The sequence below is a fragment of the Bactrocera oleae genome, chromosome 5 (genome assembly GCF_042242935.1).
Source record: "Bactrocera oleae isolate idBacOlea1 chromosome 5, idBacOlea1, whole genome shotgun sequence".
NCBI lineage: Eukaryota > Metazoa > Arthropoda > Insecta > Diptera > Tephritidae > Bactrocera > Bactrocera oleae.
Window position 1 is genome coordinate 50,784,139 of NC_091539.1, and position 27,248 is coordinate 50,811,386.

General features: G+C 33.1%; 5 protein-coding genes and 1 non-coding gene across 7 annotated transcripts in view; 5 read left to right on the forward strand and 1 right to left on the reverse strand.

Moving 5' to 3' along the window:
* ogre (optic ganglion reduced) overlaps positions 1–6,748 on the forward strand; it is a 29,021-nt gene extending 22,273 nt beyond the window's left edge. For both annotated transcript variants that reach the window (XM_070109896.1, XM_070109897.1), the window contains exons 4-6: positions 5,864–6,019; positions 6,078–6,430; positions 6,497–6,748. In XM_070109896.1, coding sequence (XP_069965997.1) covers positions 5,864–6,019; positions 6,078–6,430; positions 6,497–6,719 — 732 coding nt within the window. In that variant the 3' untranslated portion in view covers positions 6,720–6,748. The remainder of the gene's footprint in view (positions 1–5,863; positions 6,020–6,077; positions 6,431–6,496) is intronic.
* Positions 6,749–7,921: 1,173 nt separating this feature from the next.
* Rab21 (RAS oncogene family member Rab21) lies at positions 7,922–9,376 on the reverse strand. Its single transcript, XM_014243517.3, has one exon. It carries the CDS (start codon positions 9,085–9,087, stop codon positions 8,404–8,406), a length of 684 nt encoding a protein of 227 aa, XP_014098992.1. The 5' UTR covers positions 9,088–9,376; the 3' UTR covers positions 7,922–8,403.
* Positions 9,377–9,521: 145 nt separating this feature from the next.
* LOC106618833 (zinc finger protein 721) lies at positions 9,522–16,949 on the forward strand. Its single transcript, XM_070110297.1, has 7 exons — positions 9,522–9,802; positions 11,137–12,501; positions 12,580–12,968; positions 13,025–13,283; positions 13,901–14,035; positions 14,100–15,463; positions 15,520–16,949. Exons 1-7 carry the CDS (start codon positions 9,686–9,688, stop codon positions 16,382–16,384), a joined length of 4,494 nt encoding a protein of 1,497 aa, XP_069966398.1. The 5' UTR covers positions 9,522–9,685; the 3' UTR covers positions 16,385–16,949.
* Positions 9,929–10,925, forward strand: LOC106618843 (protein CutA homolog). Its single transcript, XM_014236739.3, has one exon. It carries the CDS (start codon positions 10,290–10,292, stop codon positions 10,815–10,817), a length of 528 nt encoding a protein of 175 aa, XP_014092214.2. The 5' UTR covers positions 9,929–10,289; the 3' UTR covers positions 10,818–10,925.
* A 2,939-nt stretch (positions 16,950–19,888) lies between the features above and the next one.
* The window catches only part of LOC106618832 (uncharacterized), a 149,794-nt gene continuing 142,434 nt past the window's right edge, over positions 19,889–27,248 (forward strand). Inside the window, exon 1 of the mRNA XM_070109899.1 lies at positions 19,889–20,817. The gene's annotated coding sequence lies outside the window, so the exon portion shown is untranslated. The remainder of the gene's footprint in view (positions 20,818–27,248) is intronic.
* Positions 27,082–27,154, forward strand: TRNAM-CAU (transfer RNA methionine (anticodon CAU)). Its single transcript has one exon. It is a non-coding gene; the product is annotated as a tRNA-Met (tRNA).

Sequence of the window (27,248 nt, forward strand, 5' to 3'; positions counted from 1 at the left end):
TATGGCAGCTATATTGGTTGGAATACCGTTGGCTCTGACAAATGAGCCGCTTCTGGGCAGAAAAGGACGTCTGTTAAATTTCAAAACAATATAACGAAAACTGAGGGAGAAGTTCGGCTATATACAAATGGACAGATACACCGACATGACTAAACCGACTTAGCATGTTGACTTAGCTTATTACGCCAATCATTGATAGGTATATAGGGTGTCCGATGTTACCCTCATGATGTTACAAAATTCATAGCAAACTCAAATCTTCAAAAACACTAATTAGAAGTTGCCGAGACCAATTAAAGAAATCTTACAAAGGAAATGCGAAGAAATATAATGCCATGGAGAAGTTTTCTTAAAATTGTCTAAACAAAAACGAAAAAACAAATTTTACAATACAAACTTTTTTTCAGCGACTTTCGTTGAGATTGCAGAAAGCTTTATTCGTTTTTTACAATATTTCATAAATCTTAGAAGAAAAAATTTATTATATCATCTCATAGCAACCGACCATTCACATTTGATAATTCTGTTTTGCAAGAGAATTATTCGCCCTAAAAGGTTTCTGACATAGCCTATGTATGTAAATATTTGCCTAGCCTATAACTCTATATATGGAATATAAAAACGTGATTAAATATTTTTCAAGCGTAAATAGAAACTATTTATAGAAGTTAGACAAGGGTTGGAAACAAAAACAAACAAAACATGTAGTAATATCAAAAGCAACTGTGATGCTCATGACGTTGACCTCTTAACACGTGCATTGTATATATGTACATATGTACATATATGTTTATGTTTGTACATATATTATTGAAAACTACCGAAACTACTCACTTAAGCTGTCAAACTGAGTGGCGTATGCGTAACTATAAAAAAGAGGTCACAAGCACAGCATTTTAATGAGTATGAAAGCTTTCAAATTTTAAGACAAAAATATCTATTCTATATATGCATATACAAAGAATAAGATTAAGGTAAATAATTGCAAATATATTGAAAGAAAAAAATGCCATAAAATAATATACAGCTCACAATTATAGGGCAAACAAACGGGAGCGCACGCGTATTTTTATATGCTTGTCAAGCTCTTTTGCATTTGATTGATTATGAAAAAAAACAAATACCACAAAATCATTTGAAATAAAAGCAAAACCGACAGGGGAAACAATTGAGAAATAAAAATGAATTGAAGTTTAATTAGAAAGTACCGTTGGTAGCAAGGTACATAAGTATGCCAAGGTGATTGGCGGTGATCGCTGATCACTTTTATGATATTTGCGCAATGAAATACATATATACAATTTTGTTACTTCTTGCTTTGGCACATCAAAAAGATATACCCAGTGGCTGTTAGTGGCATGTATAAAATTTATTTCGTGCTCAATTAATGATCATAATTTCGTGATTTTCTGTAGACGACCTGTGCGACTCGAGATTACTCACATATAACTACAAACATTTGTGTGGCTACCGAAGCTTCAGAACACAGTCACGCTCCTCTGCCTATGCTTTAGAATGGTTGCTTAAACGCTCTATTCGAAAAAAGTTTCAATTTCATATCAATTGAGTTTAATTGAGTGCGTACAGTGACTCCGAATTTTGCAGCGTACACGTTTTGTGAGAAATATGAATATACATACATATACACTAGGGTGAAGCGAATTTTTTTTTTTTTTTGGCTTAGCCTGGGGGTAAAATCTGTAGATTTTAAACAAAGAAAATTTTTGGCAAAAAAAAAAATTTTTTAACACCTACGGGCGGGGCGGCGCACTCAGTTTTAAAGTAAATTTCGAGTTAAAATTTTTTTGGACAAAAAAAAATAATTTTTTTTTAAACTCTTCACGTTTGTATAAAATATACCGAATTTGACGGTTTTTGACACAAAATTTATTTTAACGCTTAAAGAAAGCATGTGGTCATTTAAGACTTTTTTTTAAACTTCAATATCGACCACAAAAAAATTTTTTTAGTTGATAAATTTTAATGGGCCAGAAAGAGGACTCTCCACAGCTTCTAGAACACTTATAAAAAATTTTTTAGGAAATAAAAATTTTTACTCGAAAATTTATTTAAAACTGCCCCTAGGTGCTAAACAAATTTTTTATTTGTCCAAAAATGTAATTTTTTTATAATCTACAGATTTTACCCCCAGGCTAAGCAAAAAATAATTTTTTTTTTCGCTCCACCCTAATATACACATTTGTAGATTTTTGTGTGTGAGTGTGCGTACGCGTGGCTCGTCGAATAGATTTTGTTTTGTGTCTTGCTCTGTCCGTTTGACATAATAATAAAATTTTACTAAGTAACTAAGTTGAAGAAATTGCTTATGTGCTTACTTGCATATAGATATACATATATAGTTGTATAATAATCTACACATACATACACACAAACATTGGTATCAACTACATACATAATGAGGCTATCATCCGGTTGAAATGCAGTAAAGTGCGCCCAAACCGCAAATGAAATAAATATATCCACACTATACATACTGTGCATATTTAGCATACATACACATGCATATATGTATGTATGCTTGTATGTTTGTAGGTAAATACAATTGTCCTCAATTTAATCACAAAAACACCTTGTTGTTGTATGACAAATTAGGTTTTGTGTTGGCTTAGATGGCAACTTAAGTGATCTTGCAATGAGGCGAAAATAAAACCATTAAGGTGTAGTGGCGCACAAGTGTATTCTTCTGATCTTATATGTATATAAAAAAAGAAGCTTTTCAGCTTACTGTGGAGCTGAAGTAGGAGGTTATCATAACAAGCGCTTATAATAGCAGAAATTTAGACCCAACACACATCTATTTGAATTAGTTGCAAATCGATAGCTGTCTATATAGGTGGAGCTTTATTCTTTTATTATTAAAATTCAACGTATTTCAATACAAATCGTCATCAATGCCTTTAAAACAAAAGTATGCTAATAATAATTAACTTTAACTTACTACCTGTGCTCGCTATTCGTCGAATTGTTCACATCGAAATTATCGGAACGGAATCGACGAAACCAAAATTGCGCATGATTCGCTGTTACATTATCAGGACCATAAACGCTATTCACATTTTCAGCCGCCTGGCCCTTATCAAAGAAAAACCATTTTGCTCTTTGCTAATGTCCATTTTTGACGCGCGCTCAAAGAAAACTGAATCAACCAATCACAAAACTGTCAGAAAAACTTTTTTAGTTCAAACGCGAGATACAGATAAATAACGCCATCTAGTTGAAAAATAATGGATTTCTCCTTACTACAGCTCATATAATGTTCAAGTGCCAATAAGTCAAAGAACCGCTCAAAGTAATGAAAATATTGTTGTCATTCAGGCAAGTGTTGCTGAAGACCGTAATTTGTCGATTCCAAGACGTTCTCAAAAAGTTGGACCGTCTCAAACCACAACCTGGCGGATTTTGAAAGAGGATTTGGGCTGGAATCCATATAAAATTGTTCTCACTCCAGAACTCAAGCGACTGAAAAAGTCTGCAAATAATTATTAGGAATGAATATAAATTCGTGTCACTTAAGGTTACGTAGACCCGTTTGTCATGTGAACGCTAGAACATGCTCTTCTTTTCTATATAGTAAAAACGTTTATATTGTATAGGATTAATGTAAAAATTTAAGGTTAGTTGCTATTGGAACCTAAAAAATTTTAAAGTTCCACTAACAGAGGACGAAGAAACAAATTAATTGTTGTGTTCGTCTTTGCGGATACCTTTTATGCTCTAGACTTTTTAATCTTTATATAAGAACAGAAAATTCTAAAAGAATTTCTATGGAAAGCAAATTTCTAAAAAATCTAAAAATTAAAATAAATAAAAATTTTTACTGGAATCCTGTGGATTTTATCTTTTTTTTATTGTAAATTCAACGTGGAAACACCTCTTTAGTTTAGTAAAAGCATGGGTGCGCGAAAAAGAGGATCCCAGTTATATTCTCAAAAAAGAGAAACACATAAAATGTCACAGGATTACCGACTATACCAACACACTCGTCGATGAATCTCTTTCTCTGAGTATCCTCATAGTCTAGATTGCACAGCAATTTGTATAAGCAGGCTCAAGGCTCTCGGTTCCATTCAGGAATCGCATTACCTCAATAGCGCCCAGCAGGTTTCTAGTGTTCGTCAGGGTGCTGGGCCTTTGGGAACACATGTGATGAAAGAGAAGACACAATAGAACCTAGGTAATGTACATTTTTAGGCGAGACAAACGCGTTTCCAGTTTTGGAAGCCGATTACACTAAGTTAAAAAATTCTTACAAATACAATTATTACGAAATTTTCCATTTTCACACAGTTCCAAATTCCAACTTTTTAAGTAGGACAAATGGAGGAAGTTTTAAATTGCAACACAATCAGTGACGAAAAACGACACCAAAAATAGAAATAACTCTAATTAAATAAAGTTGTATGATAAAAAAAAAAACAACAAAATAAATTGTAAACTCATGAGCTCACGAAATTCAGACAACAACCGAATTTATTTGGCATTGTGCCCCAAAAACAACGTCTTTGCCGTGCATGTTTAAAACAGACAAATTGAGCAGACAGACAGCCAGACATGCATGTTATGATTTTAATTGCTTGAAAACCCGTAAAAATAGTATCACGAAATCAATGCCATAATAGCGATCAAAAGAATATTTTAAAAAGTAGTTGGCCTGGAAATTTCATGGACCAAACATGGCAAGATCAATGACCGTATTTAACCGGCTTCGGTGTTGGTGTAGTGTTATGTCACAAGCGGCATTACAGTAGGCTTGAAAGCGGCCGCTGGAAGTATTTACGAGTACACAGTTGTGATTTACAAGTGTTGCAATTGAATGCGACAAACGTGGTTTGCGGTTGCTGAGAGAATCAGCTAGCAGTTTAACGCTGTGGTTATCGTTTACGATGAATGAGGCGCACTGCAGTTAAGAGGTTATATGCACTTGTGATTTAAAAAAAATCAAAGATTTTTCGCATATACATATATATGTTATGTATATTCTTCGAAGTTAACACTATAAAATTTATGTACATATCTAAAAATGATCAGCATAATTAGCCGAGTCGATTTAGCCATGTCCGTCTTTTTAGCCGTCTGTAGCAACTAGTTCCTCCATGTTTGAGATATAGATCCAAAATTTTTCACACGTCTTTTTATCCCCAAGAAGCTGTTCATATGGCGGAAACAGCGATATCGGAGCACTATAGCATATAACTGTCATGCAAACTGGACAAGGTATCTTTACGAAATTTGGCAGGGATTTTTTTTTAAAGCTACGGTACAATCTCCGTAGAAATTTTTCAGATTGGGCCACTTTAGCATATACATAGCTGACTTACTGCTACCTTACAAACTGGCCAATCAAACTCAAGACAAAGTTTTTTTTCTCACCTTTTATGCTATAAGAAATTCACTTGTGAAGGGCTTCGGTGCAGTTGAAGTTTGTTTTTCTTGTTTGAAGATAATTTTAAGCAGAAAATTGTTCATCATTGTCAAGTACCGCTTTTCGAAAGTCCTCTTGGAGATCGGCTATGGTTAAGGGAATGCAATTTTTTTTTTTTTTTTATATCACCGATTATTAAAGTACATTAAATTCTGTAAATGTATACTATTTTTATTTATTTGTTAAAAATATTTGCATATTCAAAAAAAATTCACAAAAAAAGGCTTACGGCTTTAGCGCATGTGATCTGAATATGCAACATTACAAATAATATAAGTATATATGTATGTATGTATTGCCACCCCATAAAGTTAACACTCAGCTAATATGCGGAATCGCCTGCAAATATTGCCTACTGTTGAGCTTATGCCTACAAAATAGCAATTAAAACGCTTATTCTATAACTTTGCATACTTTTAGGCTATCGCTTGCTACACACCGAAGTTTTTGTGGGACAAATTTGAAGGTGGGCTGATGCGCATGATCGTCATGGGTCTAAATCTAACGATTTGTACGCGTGAGGAAAAGGAGGCGAAGCGTGATGCCTTATTGGACTACCTAATCAAGCATGTGAAGGTAATTTCAAGCGTTAACATCTCAAAAATATTTCATTAAATTTTTTTTTAATATACAGCGCCACAAACTGTATGCCATGCGCTACTGGGCCTGCGAGGCACTCTGCTTTATCAATATCATTGTGCAAATGTATTTGATGAATCGTTTCTTCGATGGTGAATTCATGTCTTATGGCACACGTATCATGCAGCTGTCGGACGTGCCACAGGAGCAGCGTGTCGATCCAATGGTTTACATATTTCCACGTGTCACCAAGTGTATATTCCATAAATATGGTGCTTCCGGTTCACTGCAGAAGCACGATTCGCTATGCATACTGCCATTGAATATTGTCAATGAGAAGACTTATGTATTCATTTGGTTCTGGTACATGATTATGCTGGTGATGTTGATCGGCCTGCTGCTCTTCCGGTGAGTTTACAAACATCAAAACTGTTTTTCAATTATTAAAATTAATTTCTTTTTGCGTTTCTTTAGCGCTTGCATCATTTTCATGCCCAAATTTCGACCACGTCTACTCAATGCTCGCAATCGCATGGTGCCCATGGAGATCTGTCGATCGCTCTCACGCAAATTGGACATTGGTGATTGGTGGCTCATCTACATGTTGGGTCGCAATTTGGATCCTGCCATCTACAAGGAAGTAATGAGTGAGTTTGCCAAACAAGTGGAACCCTCAAAGCACGATCGCACCAAGTAAGATGTGTGGAAGGGCAAATGAAAATAAAACGAAGAAGCGTAAAAGAAGAAAGAACACTGTCTGAAATCGTGTAAGGAATAACCTATAGTAGATTTTTCATATACATACATACATTAAACAAAAAATTTTAAAATTATGAATGTACACAAAAAAAAACAATGACAATCTAATGTAGTAATTCTGTGATTAAGAATTTTTTTAGAATTCCAACTAAAAATGTTTAACAAAGAAGAGAAGTTTTATGTAAAGGCAAGCAAATGCAAGGTTTTAAAAGCTAATATACAAAAATCAATGATCACAACTCGAAATATATTAAACATATATATAAAAAAAATAAAAAATTTAATTCAAAACTTCACCAACAAAAAGGTGCGGAATTGTAATTGCAACCATATGTAAATTAGTTTATGACCTGACATAAATAAAAAATTATGCATTTCATATGCATAAATGAGAATTATGTATTTAGTTGTAAGTTCTGAAATTTAGTATATTTTAACTTTATTCAAATGTTCGCTTTTGAGTCTTTCAATTTTTATATTTAGCATAAAAGTTGAATAAAATGTGTATGCATACACATATACATATTTCATAATATTAAGTGTAGTTTATAGAAAACAAATGAATTTGCATATTTTTATAATAATTAATAAGTGAAAACTATTTTAAGAAAAGACAAGAAAAATTTGATAATGAAATTGGTTTATACAAATATGTATGCTATATAATACATAGACGATATTTTTGTAGACTCTGCAAAATGATTGTTTTATTAATGTCAAAAAGTGAATAACGCAATTGGAAATCTCACAAATACAGTTTGTTCGCTTCTAGGGGTAAGTAATGCCCATTATATTCTCATCCACCAGAAGTCTACGTAGGTAAATGTATGTAAATAATACTGAATATATAAAACTCCATACGCAAACAAAGCAAATACGCCGACTCATTTACATCGCCAAAATATAAATACTTGAAATATCAACAATTTTTATTTCGACACTTGTAGTTATGCAGGTTGGATACACCTAAAAACATTTCACAAGCCTGCAGCACACATATACAATGTGTATGTGCGACATTGATAAGAATAAGATATGCGTACAGATTCGTTGCTTAATTCAAGCGCTGCATGAATCATATTTAATGGCGTTCTTTTTTTGCGAAGCGCTTTTATATCATAATAAATAAAAAAATATCCATTGTTTCAAGTCTTTTGGAATTTATTTGCTGCCATTTGAAGCAGAAAACTTTAATTGTATTGTATTATAATAATAACAACAAATGTGTATTAAAAATAACAAACTTTAAATGTATCGAAAGTTGAAAGTAGTCAGCTATTAGATCAATATAGCATTTAGTAAAAGTAAAAACAAATTTTAGTTTTTGTTCGACAGTAAAGAGTATCTGAAATTACATGTTTAGAAAAGCATATATTATTAGAGCGTTTTTTATAAAAAAAAAAAATATTTAATTTATATTTTACAATAAGTTTATCACAATTTAATCTAGCGGCGGCTGCATCGGCGTTGGCGTTGTCTACGTCGTCGTAGAACTTTTTTTTATCATAATTTGCATTTACACACACTCATTAACATAATTACGCTACTTTTGCCACCCTTCCTCTTTAACCAGTATTTTGTCGTTTGGTTGTTAAGCATTTAATTAAATAAACCCTTCTATTTTAACCAGCCCCACAGCATGACCTATTCGTTGTAGGCGTTTGTCTGCCTTCTTCATCGCCATCCTGTGAGTCATCCTCAACAATCAATCGTTGTGACGTACGTCCACCCTGCAACAGACGCAATGAACTGGTTTCTTGTTCGCGTTGAGCATGACGCTGTATCATCAATTGTGTGAGCGCTGTGAATAGCTCCTCTATGCCTTCATTGGCTTTGGCAGATGTCTCGAAATAATGTGCCCCCACACTTTCGGTATACTCTAATGCTACATCTTGTGGCACTGTGCGTTGTGCATCTAAATCCGTTTTATTGCCCACAATTGTTATAACGATTTCAGCACCCAGCATACGTTTAAGTTCTTTTACCCAATTTTTTACCTTTTGAAAGGAGTCTTCATCGGTAATATCATAGACGAGTATGGCACCATGAGATCCACGATAATAGATAGGTCCAAGAGCATGAAAACGTTCCTGACCAGCCGTATCCCAGATATTAAGATGTGCTCGACTACCATCTTCTAAAGTTAGCTTTTTTGTTAGAAATGAAGCCTGCAAGGTGCTGATGTGTTGAGGATTAAATTTATCTTCGACATAACGTAAAACGATAGAGGTTTTGCCAACGCAGCCTTCGCCTAATAGCACCACTTTGAAAGTCTTGAAATTGGAACTGGTGTTATTCGTTGGCATCTTTGCCTTGAAATTTGCGAGTAGCAAAGCTACGTTATTATTTAAACTATGACACTGTACGTATATATTTATTAGTAATTAAATCGTAACAAGAATCGCTGTGTCAACAAATTGGATTTCGATTTCTGACACCTCCTTTTCAGTATTGTACTCTCTTTTCTTATCCACCAAGTATATTTCCATCTGTTTTATTTACTATTCCTTCGCAAATGACGTCTTAAGTGACAGCTGTTATTGAAGTAGACACTGCCACATGTCAGCATAGTGCTTTTACATATTAATTTATTTTTTTGTAGCTTAGGAAGTATTGAATATAAAATTTTAATCGTTATAAAATAGTTATCAAAAATTATTTGAACTAAATTTGACACCGTTTCAATATTATATATTGAAACCAATTTCCAGGATGAACAATAAAATTAATATGAAAATAGTTATTGTTAATCACATTTTAGGTCGGGTTGGCAACACCAAAATCTGGGTACAGTGTTGTAAGTCAATCCGCTTGTTATTGCTTCCTTAGCTGTTGTTCGTTTTGAGAGTTGCAAGTGGATTTTAGCTATTTCAGCACCAATTGATTGGAAAATTAGTTAATATAATGAATTTTCGCGTCAATATAAATATTTGCCGTGTTTGTATGAAATCAGACGACAGCGTATCACTTATGGATGATGAAGAATTGCGCGAAAAGTTTGTGTTTACAACGCGTTTGAAGGTAAATATTTTGTATACCTAACCGACTAAATTCTAGTACATGAATTGACGATGTACTAGAGAAGATGGCCGTGTAGAAAATTCTTTTACTAGTGACAACAGGGTCGTTCAAATATGCGAATACGCAGTTGTACCCGGTTCATTTAATAGGCTATTTTGATTAATATCATATACAGTGAAATAAATGTCCACTTTTTGTACATTTCAACCGATAATATTAAAACATTTAAGATTTCCAAATTCAAGTAACATTTTACAATCGATTAGAAATACCGAACTGCTTACTGCTACTTTGACAGCCTTTAAGCATGGAGACACATGTATACATGTGTCAATATGTGCTTCTAAATAGCTACTCTGCTACGAAATATGTACAAACGTCAGTGCAATCACCAAAATCAATCTAATAAACATAAACAAAAACACCGGCTTAAATTAGCTATTTAAGGCATATTTTAAGGTGGACTTTGCCAATGAACACATTGTAAATGCAATCATTCATACGAACGGTGCTTTCCCGGCGATATACATCAGCTATTTTTACATCTCGTAAATTGTTTGCGACCTTCGTCGTTGCAGTGAATATTTTAAACGCAAGAGCAACTACACAATCATATAAAACTTGTGGTAGCACCTTAACTACCAGTTGTAAAGCCATGAGTGATCCTACTTTTGAAGACTCATACACTGCAGGTAGCAGTTCAGTGGCATTTGTAACAACACCAGATGACAAGTTGGCCAAAAAATTAGCACAGGGTTTAGTGGAAAGAAAATTGGCCGCTTGTGTCAACATAATTCCACATATACAGTCTATTTACATGTGGGAGGGAAAAGTTAATGAGGACAACGAATATTTAATGATGATCAAGACGAGGACGAGCCGTATGGACGAAGTTATCAAGTTTGTACGTGAAAACCATTCTTACAGTGTAGCAGAGGTTATAACCTTGCCTATTGAAAAAGGCAATGCACCGTATTTAAGTTGGATTGCGCAAACTGTGCCAGATAAGAAGTGAATAACAACAAATGTAAAGACTTAAAAGGTGAACATAATTCTCTGAAGCACATTGTGAAATGTATACATCTTATAAATATAAAAATAAATTGAAATATTTTAAATGTTATCTACTTGTTTGTCTTGCAAATAGAATGAAATGTAGGATCACAGAGGTCAAGTAAATTTCTAATCAATGATGCGTAATAGTCGTTATTAGAAGTCTTCGTTAAAAACAATTTAATTGTATCTGCATTCTATTTTAAATTTGACAAATTAATAATATTGCGGATTCCATTTGTTTTATTCTGTCTTCTCGTTTTATTTTTATTTTTTTACAGCTCATAGAAAGTGATGATATGCCTTCTTTAATTTGTTCTAAGTGCTTAAAACGACTGCGAGTAGCCTACGATTTCGTAAAGTTAGCCCACGACTCGGAGAAAAATTTGAAGGCATTTCTCGAAAAAATTAGTAAAGACTTTCAATTAGTAACAAATAACACTATTGGGAAATCCAATAACAACGAAGATGACGATGATCTCTTGTCAAACATTCTTGCTGAAGAGAATGCAGCCAAGAAAACAGAATCATTAACGCAAACATCGTTACAAAAAGATGAAACCGCAGTTTCTTCTTCCGAGCTATCCAGTAGTGTTAAAACTAATAACAGAAAAACTGCTATAGAAAAAACGGAAAACAATGTAGGTCAAATAACACTAAAGACCACAAAGTCTACCATAGGTGATACTACATCGCAAGATATATCAAAAGATATATACAAAAACAAAATGAAATTAAATATTAAGAAAGAAAGTGTTAATAAAGAAATAAAAGATTATCAATCTTTTGAGTCCAATATTCAAGTGGAAATAGAAGAAAATCTAGAGGACATCACAAAGTGTGGTATTGAAACAACAAAAGAACATTCCTCAGAACACGAAATACAAATACTTGAATACACCGATGAAGAGTCACAAACAGAATTAGAAATATTGGAAGAAAATCTTCAACCTAGTGACGATACTAGAAGTAGTATTGGTACAGAGGAGCCGCAACCGCAAAGTAGCGGAGGATTTCTTAAGGAATATCAAGCAATGCTTGATGAAGATGGCGAGTTTCTTGAAGAAAATAGTTCTATACACGATAAAACTACATCATCTAAAGAATTGAATTACTTTGATGATAGTGAAGAGCTATTGGATGACCAAGACATCGAAATGAAATCTATAGCCGAAGATAATCTAGATGAAGAACAAAGTGTTGACACCTCATCACAGCTGCAAACTGAATTCGTCGAAAACGATACTAAAAGTAAAACACGTAAATACCAGGCGAAAACCAACGTTCGTGGTTCGAGTGCTAAACCAGCAAAAAAATGTGATAGCTTGAATACATCAAAGCGATTTCTATGTTTTAAATGTAATCGTGACTTTAGCACTAAAACAAACCTAACGCGGCACATGACAACACACGAAGGCAACCGACCATTTCAGTGTAATGTATGTAACAAGAGTTTCACCCAGAATGTATCCTTAAAGCAACACATGTACACACACACTGGTGAGAAGCCATATCAATGTGAGGTGTGCCATAGAGGTTTTACCCAATGTAAAAGTCTAGTATTTCATATACGCCGACATACCGGCGATAAACCATTTCCATGTGAAAAATGTGGTGCACTCTTCCGACAAAAAGATGGGCTTAAGGTAATGTTTGCAATATTACATTTTAATTTAATAATAGCATAACAAAAACGAAATTTTTATCTTTCCACCTACTATTAGACCCACATTCTCAAACGGCACACAATCAAGTCGCAACATGGTAATATGGAGTTAACAACATGCGCCATATGCAAAGAAGTGTTTGCTGATAAAATTCTGCTTCAGGAGCATATGAAAAAACACTTAAACGACTATGTGCGTGTTGACTCTGCCATGTCATGCGCGAACCGTGAAGGAACAACCGAAGAGAATTCAGACATGCTCGAATTTTTAGATGAGGATCCTCTACACGACAAAGCAAATGCTATTATTGGCGAGAGCACATCAGAGAGCACTGATGATATTGGCTCGTCGGCACATGTGGTAGATTTAATGACGACTTCTGCTTTGGAACCGAGTCGTGCAAAGAAATTTCAGTGCCGAAAATGTTTCAAATGCTTTGCAATTAAGTAAGTAATTGTAAACAATAAGTTTAAAATGTCTATTAATTATATTCTCTCTTTAGAAAAAATTTGCTTCGTCATTTGACTACACATGAGATATCCGTTGATACTGATTTCGTCTGTAAAGTATGCGAACTTTGCTTTGCCACCAGTGATGACTTACAAGCGCATGCAATAAACGGGCACCATAACACTACCGAATCCTTCGAATGCGAACTGTGTCAATCCGCATTTTCTAGCGTTGAGGAGCTAAAGAAACATAGTGATTTGCATAATGCTAAAACATACAAGACCCATGGCGTTGCTAGGTTGCGAAAAACGTAATGTAGTACGATAAAAGCAGTTATTTATTTCTTTTTGCAAAAAAAAAAAAAACTGATAATGAAATATGTAATTGCTTACCACTTAATTTATTTGATTCTTTGTTATAATACTGTTTTCACACTATAATTTTTATATCACTTTTATAACGAACTCAATCCATACGAAAAAGATAACAAAATATATAAAGTGCCGATAATTTGTAACGGAATATAATAATATTTACGGGACTTTGGTTTGAAAATACAACAATACATACTAAAGTTTGAGGCCTGTTAGCTTAATGACAATTTGTAGCAATTATCACAGAAGTTGGCGCACTGAAAAGATGGGCAATATTTACATTTACAATCTATACATATCATATACTGCAGCACAATTAGGCAGTTTCGGTGCGTTAATATAATGGAAACTGGCAAAATAGTTTAATTGTATATATATTCCATATAAATTTTACTTATTCCAATTGAATATAATTATTTTGAACGCTACGCTAGTATCGATAGTTTTGGTCACCGATTGGTAGTTGGCAACGCCATCAGCTGTTTTGTTCTTTCTCTAATAATGTTGTTGGATTTTTCCAAGTAAACAAACTTTTTGTGGGTAAATTTTGAATAAATTGTTTCAATTCAATATTAACTTATAAAAAAAATATGGAAGTATGTCGTATTTGCGGAGGAGCTGAAAGACTCAAAAGTTTTCAAGGCGATGAGCAATTGAAGGAGTTGCTAAGAGTTTGCGCGAACATTACAGTAAAGAGAATAATTATTTTTCTTTAATATAAATTTTAACGAAAAAATTGTATTTTAATTTCAGATAGAAGAAAATGACTTTTTACCAAAGCATATATGCGAGCAATGTGAGAATGGTTTGCGTTTTTCTTACCAGTTGCGAAAACAAAGTGAAGAAACCGAAAAGCGGTTACGACAGGAGATGCAGACACAAACCAATAGTACAATTGATATTCTAGATGAGTTTACTTCGAATGATGTGAATCAATTTGCCCAAACGGCTGATTTAATAAGACACAAAAGTCTGATTTCAGAAATAAACATAAATATTTCGACTACAACTAAAGAATCGAATTGCGTACTTATCGAAGAAAATCACACACAGGAGATAATTGCGTCCACAAGCCTATGTATGGAAATTAAAGAGCACCAGAGCATTGTAGAAATATTAGATGATGACAATTTGCCCGAATTATCAGAAGAAGAACGTCTCAGGTTAGATTTGCAGAAGCGAGGCGTCGATATGCAGAAGCGCTTGGTGTCGATAGAAAACGAACCGTTTAATCAAGGACAGGAGGTAATTGCAGAAAAGCGAATTCAACTGGATTTGGATACGCAGACAGATGTATTTAGTGATATGGAAATGCCGGCGGACAAATGTTTGGAAATTTTAAATAATGAATTTAACGAAATTAACGATGAAGATGACATTATTGAATTAATTGATGATGATTCAACGCCAGAGTTACCGGACCAAGAATTTTCTACCAAACAAGTATGCGAAACATTGAATACAGACGAAAATCAAGATAAGGACTTTGTAGAAGAGATATTGTCTTCAGACGAAGAAGATCAGGGTATAGGTTACCAAACGGATATAGTATATGAAGAATCCTCTGTTGACGACTCCATCAATATCGATGATTGTCAAATGCATTTTATGAAAGAAGAAGGTAGTGATTTTGCTGGTAATGAGTGCATTGAAAATGAGTCGGTTATAACACAAGAAAATGAGGGGGACATAACGACGATAGGTGTTGACGGTGAAACACATAATAATTCGAGTGATGGAAAATCGGCATGCGTATACACCTGCTCCACATGCGACTTACAACTATCTACAGCTGCAGAATATCGTGAGCACACCAAAACACATTATGATAAACGATTTCTCTGCAAGAAATGCAATACATGGTTTCCGCTACGTACCAGCCTAGAAAAGCATTTACTGTTTCATGAAAGCGAACAACAGAAACCAGAATGTCCACACTGTGGACGTACATATCAGAGCCGTTGGAATTTAAGACGACACATACGTGGCATGCATGATAAAGTTGTTTATATGTGCGACATTTGTGGTAAGGCGTTTGCCCGGTCTGATGTACTCCAAGCTCACGTGGCCAAACATTCAGAGGATGGCGACCTTCGGTGCGAACAGTGTTCGAAATGGTAATTAAACATATACCTTTACAAACATTGATTAATTGCTTTTGTTTTAATTACAGTTTCAGTTCAAGGAGTACCTTAAAAAATCACATGAAAACTCATGTAAAGTCCTCAATTGTAAAAAAAAGTGACAATGTCACAAAGATTGCTAGTGCTGGTGTTGGTGCTGACGCTAAAAACACGAATGGAAAAAAGGTTTACTGCTGCCACTACTGCGGCAAGGAGTCCAAACATCATTTCACCCACAAAATGCATATGCGCATACATACGCAAGAACGGCCGCATAAATGTGAAGCTTGTGATAAGGCTTTTCGCACAATGGCCGCGCTGATTACCCACGAACGCATACACGAGGATGCACGGCCATATCAGTGCGAACACTGTTTGCTCTCCTTTCGACAGCAGGGCCATCTCAAGGAGCACCGTATGATACACGAAGGCATTACACCGCATGTGTGTAGTATTTGCCAATTGTCATTTACCAAAAAAAACAATATGCTTGTGCATATGCGTATACACTCTGGTGAAAATCCCTATAAGTGCGTTATATGTGATAAGCAGTTCAAGAAAGCCGCACTATTGCGAAAACATGAAAACGAGGTGCATAACAAAAACACAACTGATGAGCATGCAGGCGATAGCACATTTATTGATTTAGCAACAGAGTTGGTATGCAGCGATAGCAACAGTCTGGAGCTAATAGAAACAGAGAATGCCTCGTCAATTGAGAGCAGTGCCATAAGCAATGGCGTTGATATGCAGGAGGGCTTCGAAGAAATGCCCGATGTAATTAGAAATGTAGTTTTAGAACAAAATCATACTAGAAATCCAACCAATAATGAGTTTGATGTAATTGACAGTGGCGTTGTGTTGGTGGTGGATGATAACGCGAAATTTAATAGCTTATTTATTATGGATGATTAATTTTTGATTATAAGATTGTAGTTAATTTCGTAATGTCCGCTACACTTTTCGATTTCGAATTTTTTGCAAATATTATATTTAGAAATTATGGGCATTTCTTAAGAGAAAAGAAGAATTTATTTTTATTTTTATTTATTTCGTCTTCTGTTGCATGCAATCTTAAAAAGTTATAACGTATAATCAAAGTATTTTTTTCAGTGTTCTACGTTTATATAAGTCGAGTAATAAAATCATGTGGCGTAACGCATTAAACCAACTAGACGGCGAGCGATACGCAGGCCACTTGTAATATGCATAATATATTTAAATATATATACTTGTATATAAGTCTACAATTATTAATATTACCTTTAGAAAGTTCTTACTGGCATAAAATTATTTTTATACCTTTTAATAAAAATGTATTTTGATGTCCCAATCGCACAATAAATATTAAGGTCTTTAAACATTGCAATAACTTGATCTTATGCATTCAGTTTTTGTTAAAAAAAGCGTTTTAAAATTAGCTTTAAATTTAATGTACATCATACATTTATAAATTTGTACTACATATGTATGTCAACCAAAAATTTTGTATTACTTTTAGTTTTTTGCTTTGTTTAAAAAAGTTCAATCATCATACAACATTATAATATTATTTTAAAACATTACAAATAATCCAAAATAAAGTACAAAAAAATTGTAAATAATGTATTGCTAATCCACCAAAATATCATAACAAATATCAATCGAAAATTTTTATAAAAAGTGCGGCGACTCACAGGGCCAGGGCTATTTGACTTAAGGGGCACAACAACTTGTGTGATATTTTGAAATAAACGATTTTTTTTATTTTTAGATAGTCTGCAAGTTTAAAAATAACATACTAAATATTTAAATCGATATCTCAAAGTGAGTGATGACGTGAATACTTGTAACACAGGATGCGCTTGGGACACTAAAATTAGGTTCTAATTACTTCGATTGCCTAAAATTTTACTCCAACAGGAAGTAACTCAAAGCCTCACTCAGCTCGCTAAAATTTAATTTTGAGTTCTTGAAAGCGCGGAAAGTATCATCAAGAAAAATCGCTGAAAGTAAGACTTAATAAAGATCGGTGACAAAAAATCTATAATAATACAAGTATATACATATAACTGTGGTTTTGGTAAAAAATCCTCTGACAGATTCCACTACATAATAGTATTTCGTATGTTGGAGGAAGGTTCACGATATTGAAACTCCCCTTTTACAAAATAATGATCACTTACGTTGAGCTTCTGAATCAAGTGCATCTTCTACATGCATAAATAAGACGGAGTATCAACTTAGAAGTCGCCAAGTTCCTGTGAGTTCTTAGTCAAGGGAGAAGAGGCTTCCTAAGGTGTTGGTGTTGTTGTTCTTGTAGCGGCAGAATTCAGCCGAGTTGACAGTCCTTGACCGGATAAAATCCGGGTCCGTTCCGGTTACGTAGAACCGACTGTCGTGGAAACGGAACGCTTCCTAAGATCTTCTTAAGCTGAACACAGCATATAACCTCTATCTACTATATGCAAGTATCCACTTCTATATGAAGAGGCTGTGGCTGGAATTACTAAGTGGAGAATGATTTACATTCATTTGATTTTTGAAATTGGCACGAACTAGTACGATACTATTACGAATTCTGACATCACTTGGTTGTTTATAATGATAATCGGTGAAAATAATCCAACAGATAGAGGTTTACAAATGTAGAATGTAATAAATTATGTATCGGGATATCCAATTTTGCGTTGATTACATACACTTCAGATACAAACATATTATTTTTAAAGAAATACATTATTTTGCATAAAGGAAGCATAGTTAGAATGATACATTTTAGGTCTAATTCATAAAGTTTTTTTCCGATTACATGTTGCTATTTTAAAGGTAATTTTAAACGCCACTCTCTTAGAAAGACTCGTTCCGAAATGGAAAAAGTGCGACAATCGACTTTCACAAACATCTCTTGGGGCGAATTTGTCACGAGCCAAGTGTTAAATCCTATAGTCCGGACTGGATACAAAAGAATTTCCTAACCTATTTCCTGAAGCTTTTGGCGGCTCACCATTGATGTGTGCTCCCCTCCTATTGGCCAAAGCTGGTATTTTTATGAGCGATTGTTTTCTTCGACTGCGACTGGAAGAGCTTGGCCTTAGCGGAGCACCGTGTAGTAGGTGACTTCCTGCCAATCCCACCAAATATATATCAAAACCTGCCTCATCGTCTATTATGGCTTGGCCACCGTTTCCGTTTGGCGTTGCGAAAGTCAACACTATTCACCACCAGTAAGCATACGCTTTAGTAATGGATCGATTTTTTTGCGATTCAGCAGCGATTCACAGATGGAAAGTCGGTCCATGAATCTTTTTGCGTTAAATCGTGTGATACACATACATCGAGTTTCTATTTGTATCCAACCTTATATAAATGATTTTAAACAATTTTTTTGTGCAATATTTAAGTCCTGGGTAATCGAAACAGTGATCTCATGCTGGTCGGACTCGATAATTTCAAATGTTTTATCGATATTTCGACGCTTGATCTTATTTTTACCAGACCCTAATAGAATAATATATTATATTATATAGTCGCGCAGTGAATAATAATTTTATAGTAAGAATTTTAATACCGAGAATATCATTATAAAATAACGTAATCCCGGCATTGAAATCATGTATCGAGATTCACAGACTTAGTAAATACACATATTTGTATACAAGCACCTTGCTTCGAATTAAATATGTAGCATGAATTTAGGCGCTAACTGAATTGACAATAATTTTTACGTACATACTTATGTATACATATACATACATACATATATTTATTTGAAAGTTGCATTAAGCATATGCGCTTGACATGTTAACCACAAGCCTCCTAACAAAGTAGAAACAAAACAAAAATAAAGCGAGAAAAATAGAATAAAGGCAAGCATAGAAAACAGAGTGTCGAAAGAAAGCTATACAAACAAATACACTTTGAGGAAAAAAGTAAAGAAAAAGCTGCTAGCTAAATGAGCATTTCACGCATGTTGTTTTTGTTTTCTACTCATTATGCTATTGGCGCCAAAATTTAATAGAAACTGCTTTTTGCAGGCGCATGCGTTTAATTACAACAACTACGGATTTTTTATTTTGGTATTTTGTTGACAAAACAAAAATCAGCTGTGCGGCAATTGTTTTGGGAAATTTTCGCGCAGTGTTTTGGGTAGTTTGCCACTCACAGCGACCAGCCGGTGGACTACAAAACTGCTCCAACGAGTCTGATGGCGCTCAGTTTGCAACGGGTATTCAAACGAAGTGTACACGAACAAAACGGGAGAATTTATGCAGCGCTACGCGGCAATACGCGATAATAAAATTGCATGAAATTTAATGAAGTAATTTATTTTTGAAAAAAAAAATTTTTTTGAAGTGCTTTGAAAAAAAAATTTAAAATTTTGTTCGTCGCAAAAATTTTTTTTGGTAAAAAAAAATTTAAAATTCATAAAAAAATGGCAATTGTTTGCTAATGAAATTTTGTTAAGTTGTGCGCTTTTTTTTAAAACATTTTTCATAAAACTTAAAGAGTTTTAATAAAATGTTCCAACAAACGTTAATTTAAAGTTTAAAATATTTTTTTGTGCACAGTAATTTTAAAGAAAACTAAAAACAACAACAAAAAAATTAGAAAAATTGTTTTAATTGAGTTATAGCGCTGCTGTCAGTAATTCCTTTTGGTTTTACTCAAATCCATCACTTACTAAATTGAAGCGTTTCCTACGCTACCAAACCGCATTTTAGTTGTTGCATTTTATGCAGTTGGTTCGGCCAACTAATGAAAAGTTGCTTCACGAAGTCAGTGCGCGCTTGTATATTTGTTTGTGTGTGTGCGTTTAGCCAGCGCTAAGGATTAAGTTCAAGTAAAAGTAGCAACATATTTATTATGTGGCCAAAGCAGAGTCGAGTTCTTGCCTGCTTTATGGATTAATCCGATTACTTGTCAAAACAAAATTTCACGCAGCAGCACCAACAACAACGAAATCTACAACAACTGTAGCCAAGAAAAAAATAAAAAACCAGACACTATTCTTTACGACGTTCATATAATAAAATCAACTTTTCACCCTCCTCGTCGCACCAAATCGACGCACTTAAAGTAATTTCGGTAGTTTGGATTCCTAACTTGTTGGCTTAGTTTGTCTGGCGGTGGCGTTAGTTATTAGTGAAAATCATATTTTAAGTGAAAGTTGCGACACAAGTTTCCAAGTGCGTGTGTGTGTACTCGTATATATATATATATATATATATATATATTCACATATTAAGTTACCAAAAAGTTGTAATAACGACAACAAGAGCAACAACCGAAAGCATCTCTTTGTGGTTCTCCCACTTTTTACGCTTCAAGGAAATTTCATTTGTTGGCTTAAATCGTTGGCAATAAAGGTAAGTGACATTTTGTGTTTAAATGCGATTGAATTCGAATGAAAATAGCCAAATACATATTTATGGTCATCCTTGGGATTGCATGAATTTCAAATTATAGGGGTTGACGATGCGTATGAGTGACCTTTTGTTGGGTTTGATGAGTTTTTGACAACTTAACATATTAATTCCAGCCCTGGCGTGGTTTCCACGAAATAAAATGCAAAAAGTAAACGATTTCAAAAGGCATCAAGTAAGATTGCTTTAATAGCAAATTTAAAAAATTGTTATATTTTAATAACTGAAATTTTATCATTTTTCTTATACTAATTAAAGAGGGAAATTGGTAAAATAAGAAGCATTCAATTATTACTTTAAGATTACTTTTTCATATTCGGTTTTTCATTCAAAAATATTTACTTACTATTCTGGTAGCATATTCATTATTATATTGTATTCCTTTTATTACCACTAGTCGAATTATTCATTAGTCGCTATACTAGTTAGCTACTAAGTGAGCAAAAAAAAAAAAGAACACAAAGCTAATATCTAATGGGTTGTAAATGAACCTATACATACATGTACATATAAATAAATTCAGAATTATCAACTTAATTTTAAAAGGTGCCGGTAAGCATTGAAAGTTATGTACATAAAAAACACGTAATAAAAAATGTTTTCATTAAAAATACTCTAAATTTTAAACTGTTTAGGAGAAAATTTTTTGTATCACGTATTCTTGTAGAGCATACAAGTTCCGAAAAATTTACCTCAGGGGTATCGGTCATTGTTTTCAAGTCAAAAACTTACCTAATTGAAGCTCAATCAAACTTGAAATCTAAACTATATTAATTTTTAATAAAATGAGTCTAATTTTCAAAATACAAATCAAGTTTGGATGAAAATCATTTAGTTAAACAATAAAAAAAATATATATTTATAATATGGGTATATAGAATTTACATAAAAATATATCTTTAATATTTGCAATTGGAATACTAATATCTTCTCATTGAAGAATATTCGGATTATAATTGCTCTTTTAAAATTAGGCAGTGAAAAGAACGGTTATTTTGAAATTTAATAATACAGTTTGTTCTCAGAAATATTAGATAAACAAGTTTGTAACCGCAAAAAATATTCAATGGTCAAAATTTCATTTAAGGGATAATTTTTAGTTATTTAATATTTATTAATATCTGTGTAAATGTTTTTGAATTCACTCTTTTTTTGATCAGCTCTATCAACTAAGCGATTTTGACCGTAAAACTGTTCTAAAATGTGTAAAACAAAACTTGGTTGCGTGTAGGGTTGTAATTAATGCATTAAATTTTTTTTTTTTGTAATAAAATTATAATTATTTTTTTATTTTGTAATACCATTTACGGGATTAAAAAAATTAAAAAAATGTAAATCCAACATGCCTGCTTGAAAAAAAAATCAATTAATCACGCATACCGAGTTAAAAAATAAAAAAAATGTAATCCCGCATACCGTATTAATTTTTTTTTTTATTTAAAATCCCAACCGGATTAAAAAATAAAATGTTTAATCACAAGCATATAATTAAGATTAAAAAAAAATGTTTAAAAATTAATTTTTTTCGCGTTTGCGTACTTCATTTTAATTAAAAAATAAAAGTTTTAATTTTTAATCTTAACATTTTGGTTTTTTAATTTTTAATCGCAACAACGTTTTCATTTTAAATGGAATTTTTTGACAAGAGAGCAGTGCGCAAAGATAGCGAGCAGAGAAATGTCAAATCGAAGACAGCTTACTCTTTATTTTAGGTCAATTAAGGGGTGGGCATAAGATTAGATGTATAAAAATATCGTTTTTATTTTTATTTTCATATATTGTTAATAAAATTATTGAAAATATGTTCTCAAAATTTTATATGAAAATACCAATTTCATTCTATTATATTATATATATATTATATTTTATTATTATATTATATATATATTATATTTTGTTATAAGATGTTTTTCCCAAAATACCTTTTTTATGAATTTGTGTGAAGCAGGTTTGAAAAGTTCTCGACCAAACGTTTTGAAAATAATTTTCTTCATAGAATGGCGATCTGTATAAATCTAAAATCAGAATATCATTATATTTGAAAAATTTTTTTTTTTGCAAAAAGTTGAAGAAAGTGGGAAAAAATCTATCATTTTTGTTTTGGCCCTCGTAAAAACTTCGAAAAGAGACATGTCACAAAATAAATTCCAAACTCGTTTGTTTACAGACAAAAACTACGGCAGAATGTACGAAAAATACTGAGTCAGATTGTGACCTGCAACACGCATATTCACATATCTTCGGTATTTTTCGAAAAAATTCTTCAAACCTTTTATATTATATACTTATATATATGTATAAAATATTCCCAAAAGATTTAATAAAATATAATGATTTTTTATAGAATAAAAGAAGTACATCAAAATCATTCAAAATTCCTTCTTAACTCCATTACCCCCTTAAGGAAAAAATTTACATCAGATGCAACTTTGGCAGCTGCAAACTTCTCTTCAGAAAGTTAAAGTGTTCTTTTTCAATTCGGTTGCCGCAAACGTAGCTAAAATTGAATAAATATTTTACTTTTTTCCGATATTACTTTTAAATTATAATAGCTAAAGTCAAAACAAATATCAATTATGTGCATTGGATTTAATTTTGATCGATGATAGTAAATAAAGTACATGTGCCATATGTGAATATGCAACAAACAGATAGCGATTAAGCTAATAAGACACCAGTGTAAAGTGATGAAGAATATAAATTCCATGATAAAAGTACTATAAATTTGTACCTAAAGGTATGGAGAAATTGAAAATAGGTAAATTTGGTATGGATGTATATACAAGAATTTGGATTTCCCTTTTAAAACTGTTCTGCATGTTTTCCTCTCTCTAACCACGAAAATAAAAGCACCAAAGCAGCAGTCAATAAATAAAGTGAAAGCTGTTCGTCAAAGCCATTCATTCCAAAATACAATCAGAAATCGAAAAAAGACGACGATAAATCCACATACATATGTACTATATACATAGAAATAATAAGTACTTCTAATAAATATCGCAAATCGATCATGCCTTACAAACCAGAAGCGCATTACTAAATATTCGATGTCGAAATTTTTCGAAAGCAAAAGCCAGAAAAAGTACAAACATTATCATATAAACAGCATTTTATGACCAAAGGAGAAAATTTAACGAGCTGCAATGGGAAGGTGTTTTATCCAAAATAAAGTGCAAACTGCAGAGAGGCGGTCATAAATAAGGAGATAAAGCAAAACAAACTGATTGCTAGATGCAATCAAATACTTTTTGTTTATTTCTCTAACCAAATGCATCAGTGCTACACTGACTTGGCACTTCAACACGCCGCTGGTCAATTTATAACGAGTAGTTCGTGGTGGAAACACAAAAACAAAAGCGAGGGCTAGCAAGAAAAACATATACATTTTCCTTGCACATACTATTGCAAAATGATGGCTAAATGTGCTTTGTTGTTTTTGTGTATTTGTGTATAACGGTTTCACATGTTGCTCCATTGTTTTCATTTCTTAATTGCCCCTGCTAATAAGGTGTGTGCATAGCTGAGCATATAAACAGTGAGGGAGAGAGAGCGAGAGTGCGGGGAGTGTTCATTAAGGGCTAAAAATAAAAGCGCCCACCTACAGATTGCATCGAATTAATATAAAATGTGCTCTTATAAAGCAGAACGTTACAAAATTTCCATGCTTTGAAGACAAGATGCACTGAAGAGTGCTTAAGAATGTGAATGAAATGGTCTAAAATAAAAAAAGGAGCAGGAATAAAAATAAAATAAAATGGAACAGCGAAACTAAAATTAGAATAAAAATAATTTTAAAAACTAAAAAACAATGGAGTAATAGTTAGAAGAATAAGAAAATTGTTAAGAAGGTTGGAAGTTGAAAATTATACTCAAACTATTGTATTACTAAACGGTCTTCGCCGTGGATAAAACCAAAAAAAAATATCACTAGAAGACATTGTTCGTATAATGACTCACGGTCGAAAAAAAGGCAAAGTTGTTGCTCTTCGATTTTAAAATATTATTTGCAAAATTAGCACTTGTGCGGGAAGCTTACTGACTATTTCTCGGTATGTAATAAACAAAATTATACTATTAGTAATAGTGCGTGATGTGGTTCGCATATCGAAGACGGCATGTTATTGGCAAGATAAAACCAGTTATTCGAACCTTAAATTAATAAAATTATAAAACTAATGAAGCCAATATATTGGTTGTTTCACGTACTTCAGAAAAAAAGTATTTACAATAAAGAAATATATATATACTTTGGAGGGAATCAAAAGGGCCTTACAATTTAACGTCAAGGGTTGCCCTTTATATTTGGGGATTAGAGATCAAAAACAAATATTAATCATCGAAAATAGCTTTATTTTTTTTCAAAATATTCTCCATTAAGTTCTATACACTTTTGCATACGTTTAAACCAATTGTTGAAGAACTTTTGCCACTCCACCACCTCTTCAAATGTCGAGAAACGTTGCCTTCTTAGTTCATTACGCACGGTGCCAAGTCAGGACTATATAGTGGATGAGTCATCAACTCGTTGTTTTGAGTGCGTTTGTTTCAGTCAATGTGTGAGAGCTCGTATTGTCGTGCTGAAGAGTTGTTTCCTGATTTCTTGAAAGACAACTGGCAAACAAATGGTTGTGTACCACTCAGAATTTACTGTTATGCGTTGTTCTAGTGGTATGACTGAGACATGTCCAGTTTTTCCAAGATAACAGGGAATCATTTGCTTGAAAGTGGTTCGCGTGCTTTTGTTGGATTCGGCCCAATTTGAAACACCCATACAGTCTACTGCTGTTTACTACTGGGCTCATACGCGTAAATCCTCGATTTATCACCTGTCACGATGCCATAGACGTGTTTCGAAGCACCCAAGTAAAAAATAATCGCTTGAAAATGTTTGCGGGCTAATTCCATTTTTTGGTCGAGATAAATATTTTAAGTTACTGTAAACAATACAAATAGTGCTCGTATGTCAAAACGTTCTGTGTATGTATAACATCAAAAATGCCAAACTTTGCGATAAAGTTGTGAGCTGCCAGATTGCATCTCTAGAGTGACGTAATCCATGATTTGTTTTAGAATTTAGAATTAAGATGAGAGCAAGTTCGACAAAAAATTTCATATTTTGTAGAGTATTTCGCTAAATAAATTTATTAATTGGCTGATCGATACATTTCATCTTTTCAGCTGTAGTTTATAGGTATTTTAGTATAAAGATTCAAATTCTTATTACATTATTAAATACTTTAGTTGCTTTTTAGTTTTGATTTTGAGAACGCGGCATGTTCACTCCATTTTGTGCTTTTGTTTACACTTTCGCTGCACAAACATTTTCTTGCTAACATGTACTATACATATCACTGTATGTACTTTGTGCCTTGCTTTGGAAAGCTTTACTTCTGGGAATTTGTAAAAACAAACTTTGTTGCAGCGCTGATGTTGTAGAGATTTTCAAATACCTTTTTTTTGTGTTAAAAGATATATGCTGGTATATGTATATCTAAGTACATACATAATAAATAGAGAGACCCTCCTCTTCTCTCAATATCAATTGTTACTTTAGCTTTAACTTGAACTATTCTCTGATGTCTGAGCGTGTATTTTAGACGCCCTGTCAAGGTTTTGACATGCAAAACGTTTTTATTAAAGAATATTGGTATTTTCTGAACCATTAATTTAGAATATTTCTTACACAAAAAAAAAGTTAAGTTGCTCAGCAATTAAAGCTTCCAAGTAAAATGTAAAACTTTTTTTAAGCAAAAGTTATATACATATATGTTCACATTCGTACGACACAGTACGTATTTCGATATGATAAAACGCGAAAAGAATATGATTGTGGACAAATAATTAAATTGTAATTATAACTACAAATATTTGTGAAAACTTAAGTAGCCTTATCTATCATACGATATCTCCTCTATATGCGTATGGATATTCAACACCTGCTACAAGCATGTGTTTTAATACCCACTGACTTTACTTAAACAACATCGAAGCGCATATATACTTGTAAGTATTTATAAATATCACATATATGTATGTATACTATATACTTAGATGTTCGTACATTATATTAACTAGGAATTCTATTTTTTAAAGTGCAATATAAATATTAATAAAGTGTATCCAATTTAATTATCATAAATAGTTAGTATGCGTGTGCTTGGTGGTACGTACAATGTAAAAAGCTATATGGCCGACCGTGCCCACATGGCCTCGGTGGCGCAGTAGGCAGCGCGTAAGTCTCATAATCTTAAGGTCGTGAGTTCGAGCCTCACCCGGGGCATTAAATTTTTTGCAATTTAAATTTTTTATTAGTGTTTATATTCGTTTACAGAGAAATTTATAAAATATTAAAGGAAAATATTAAGACTTATGGC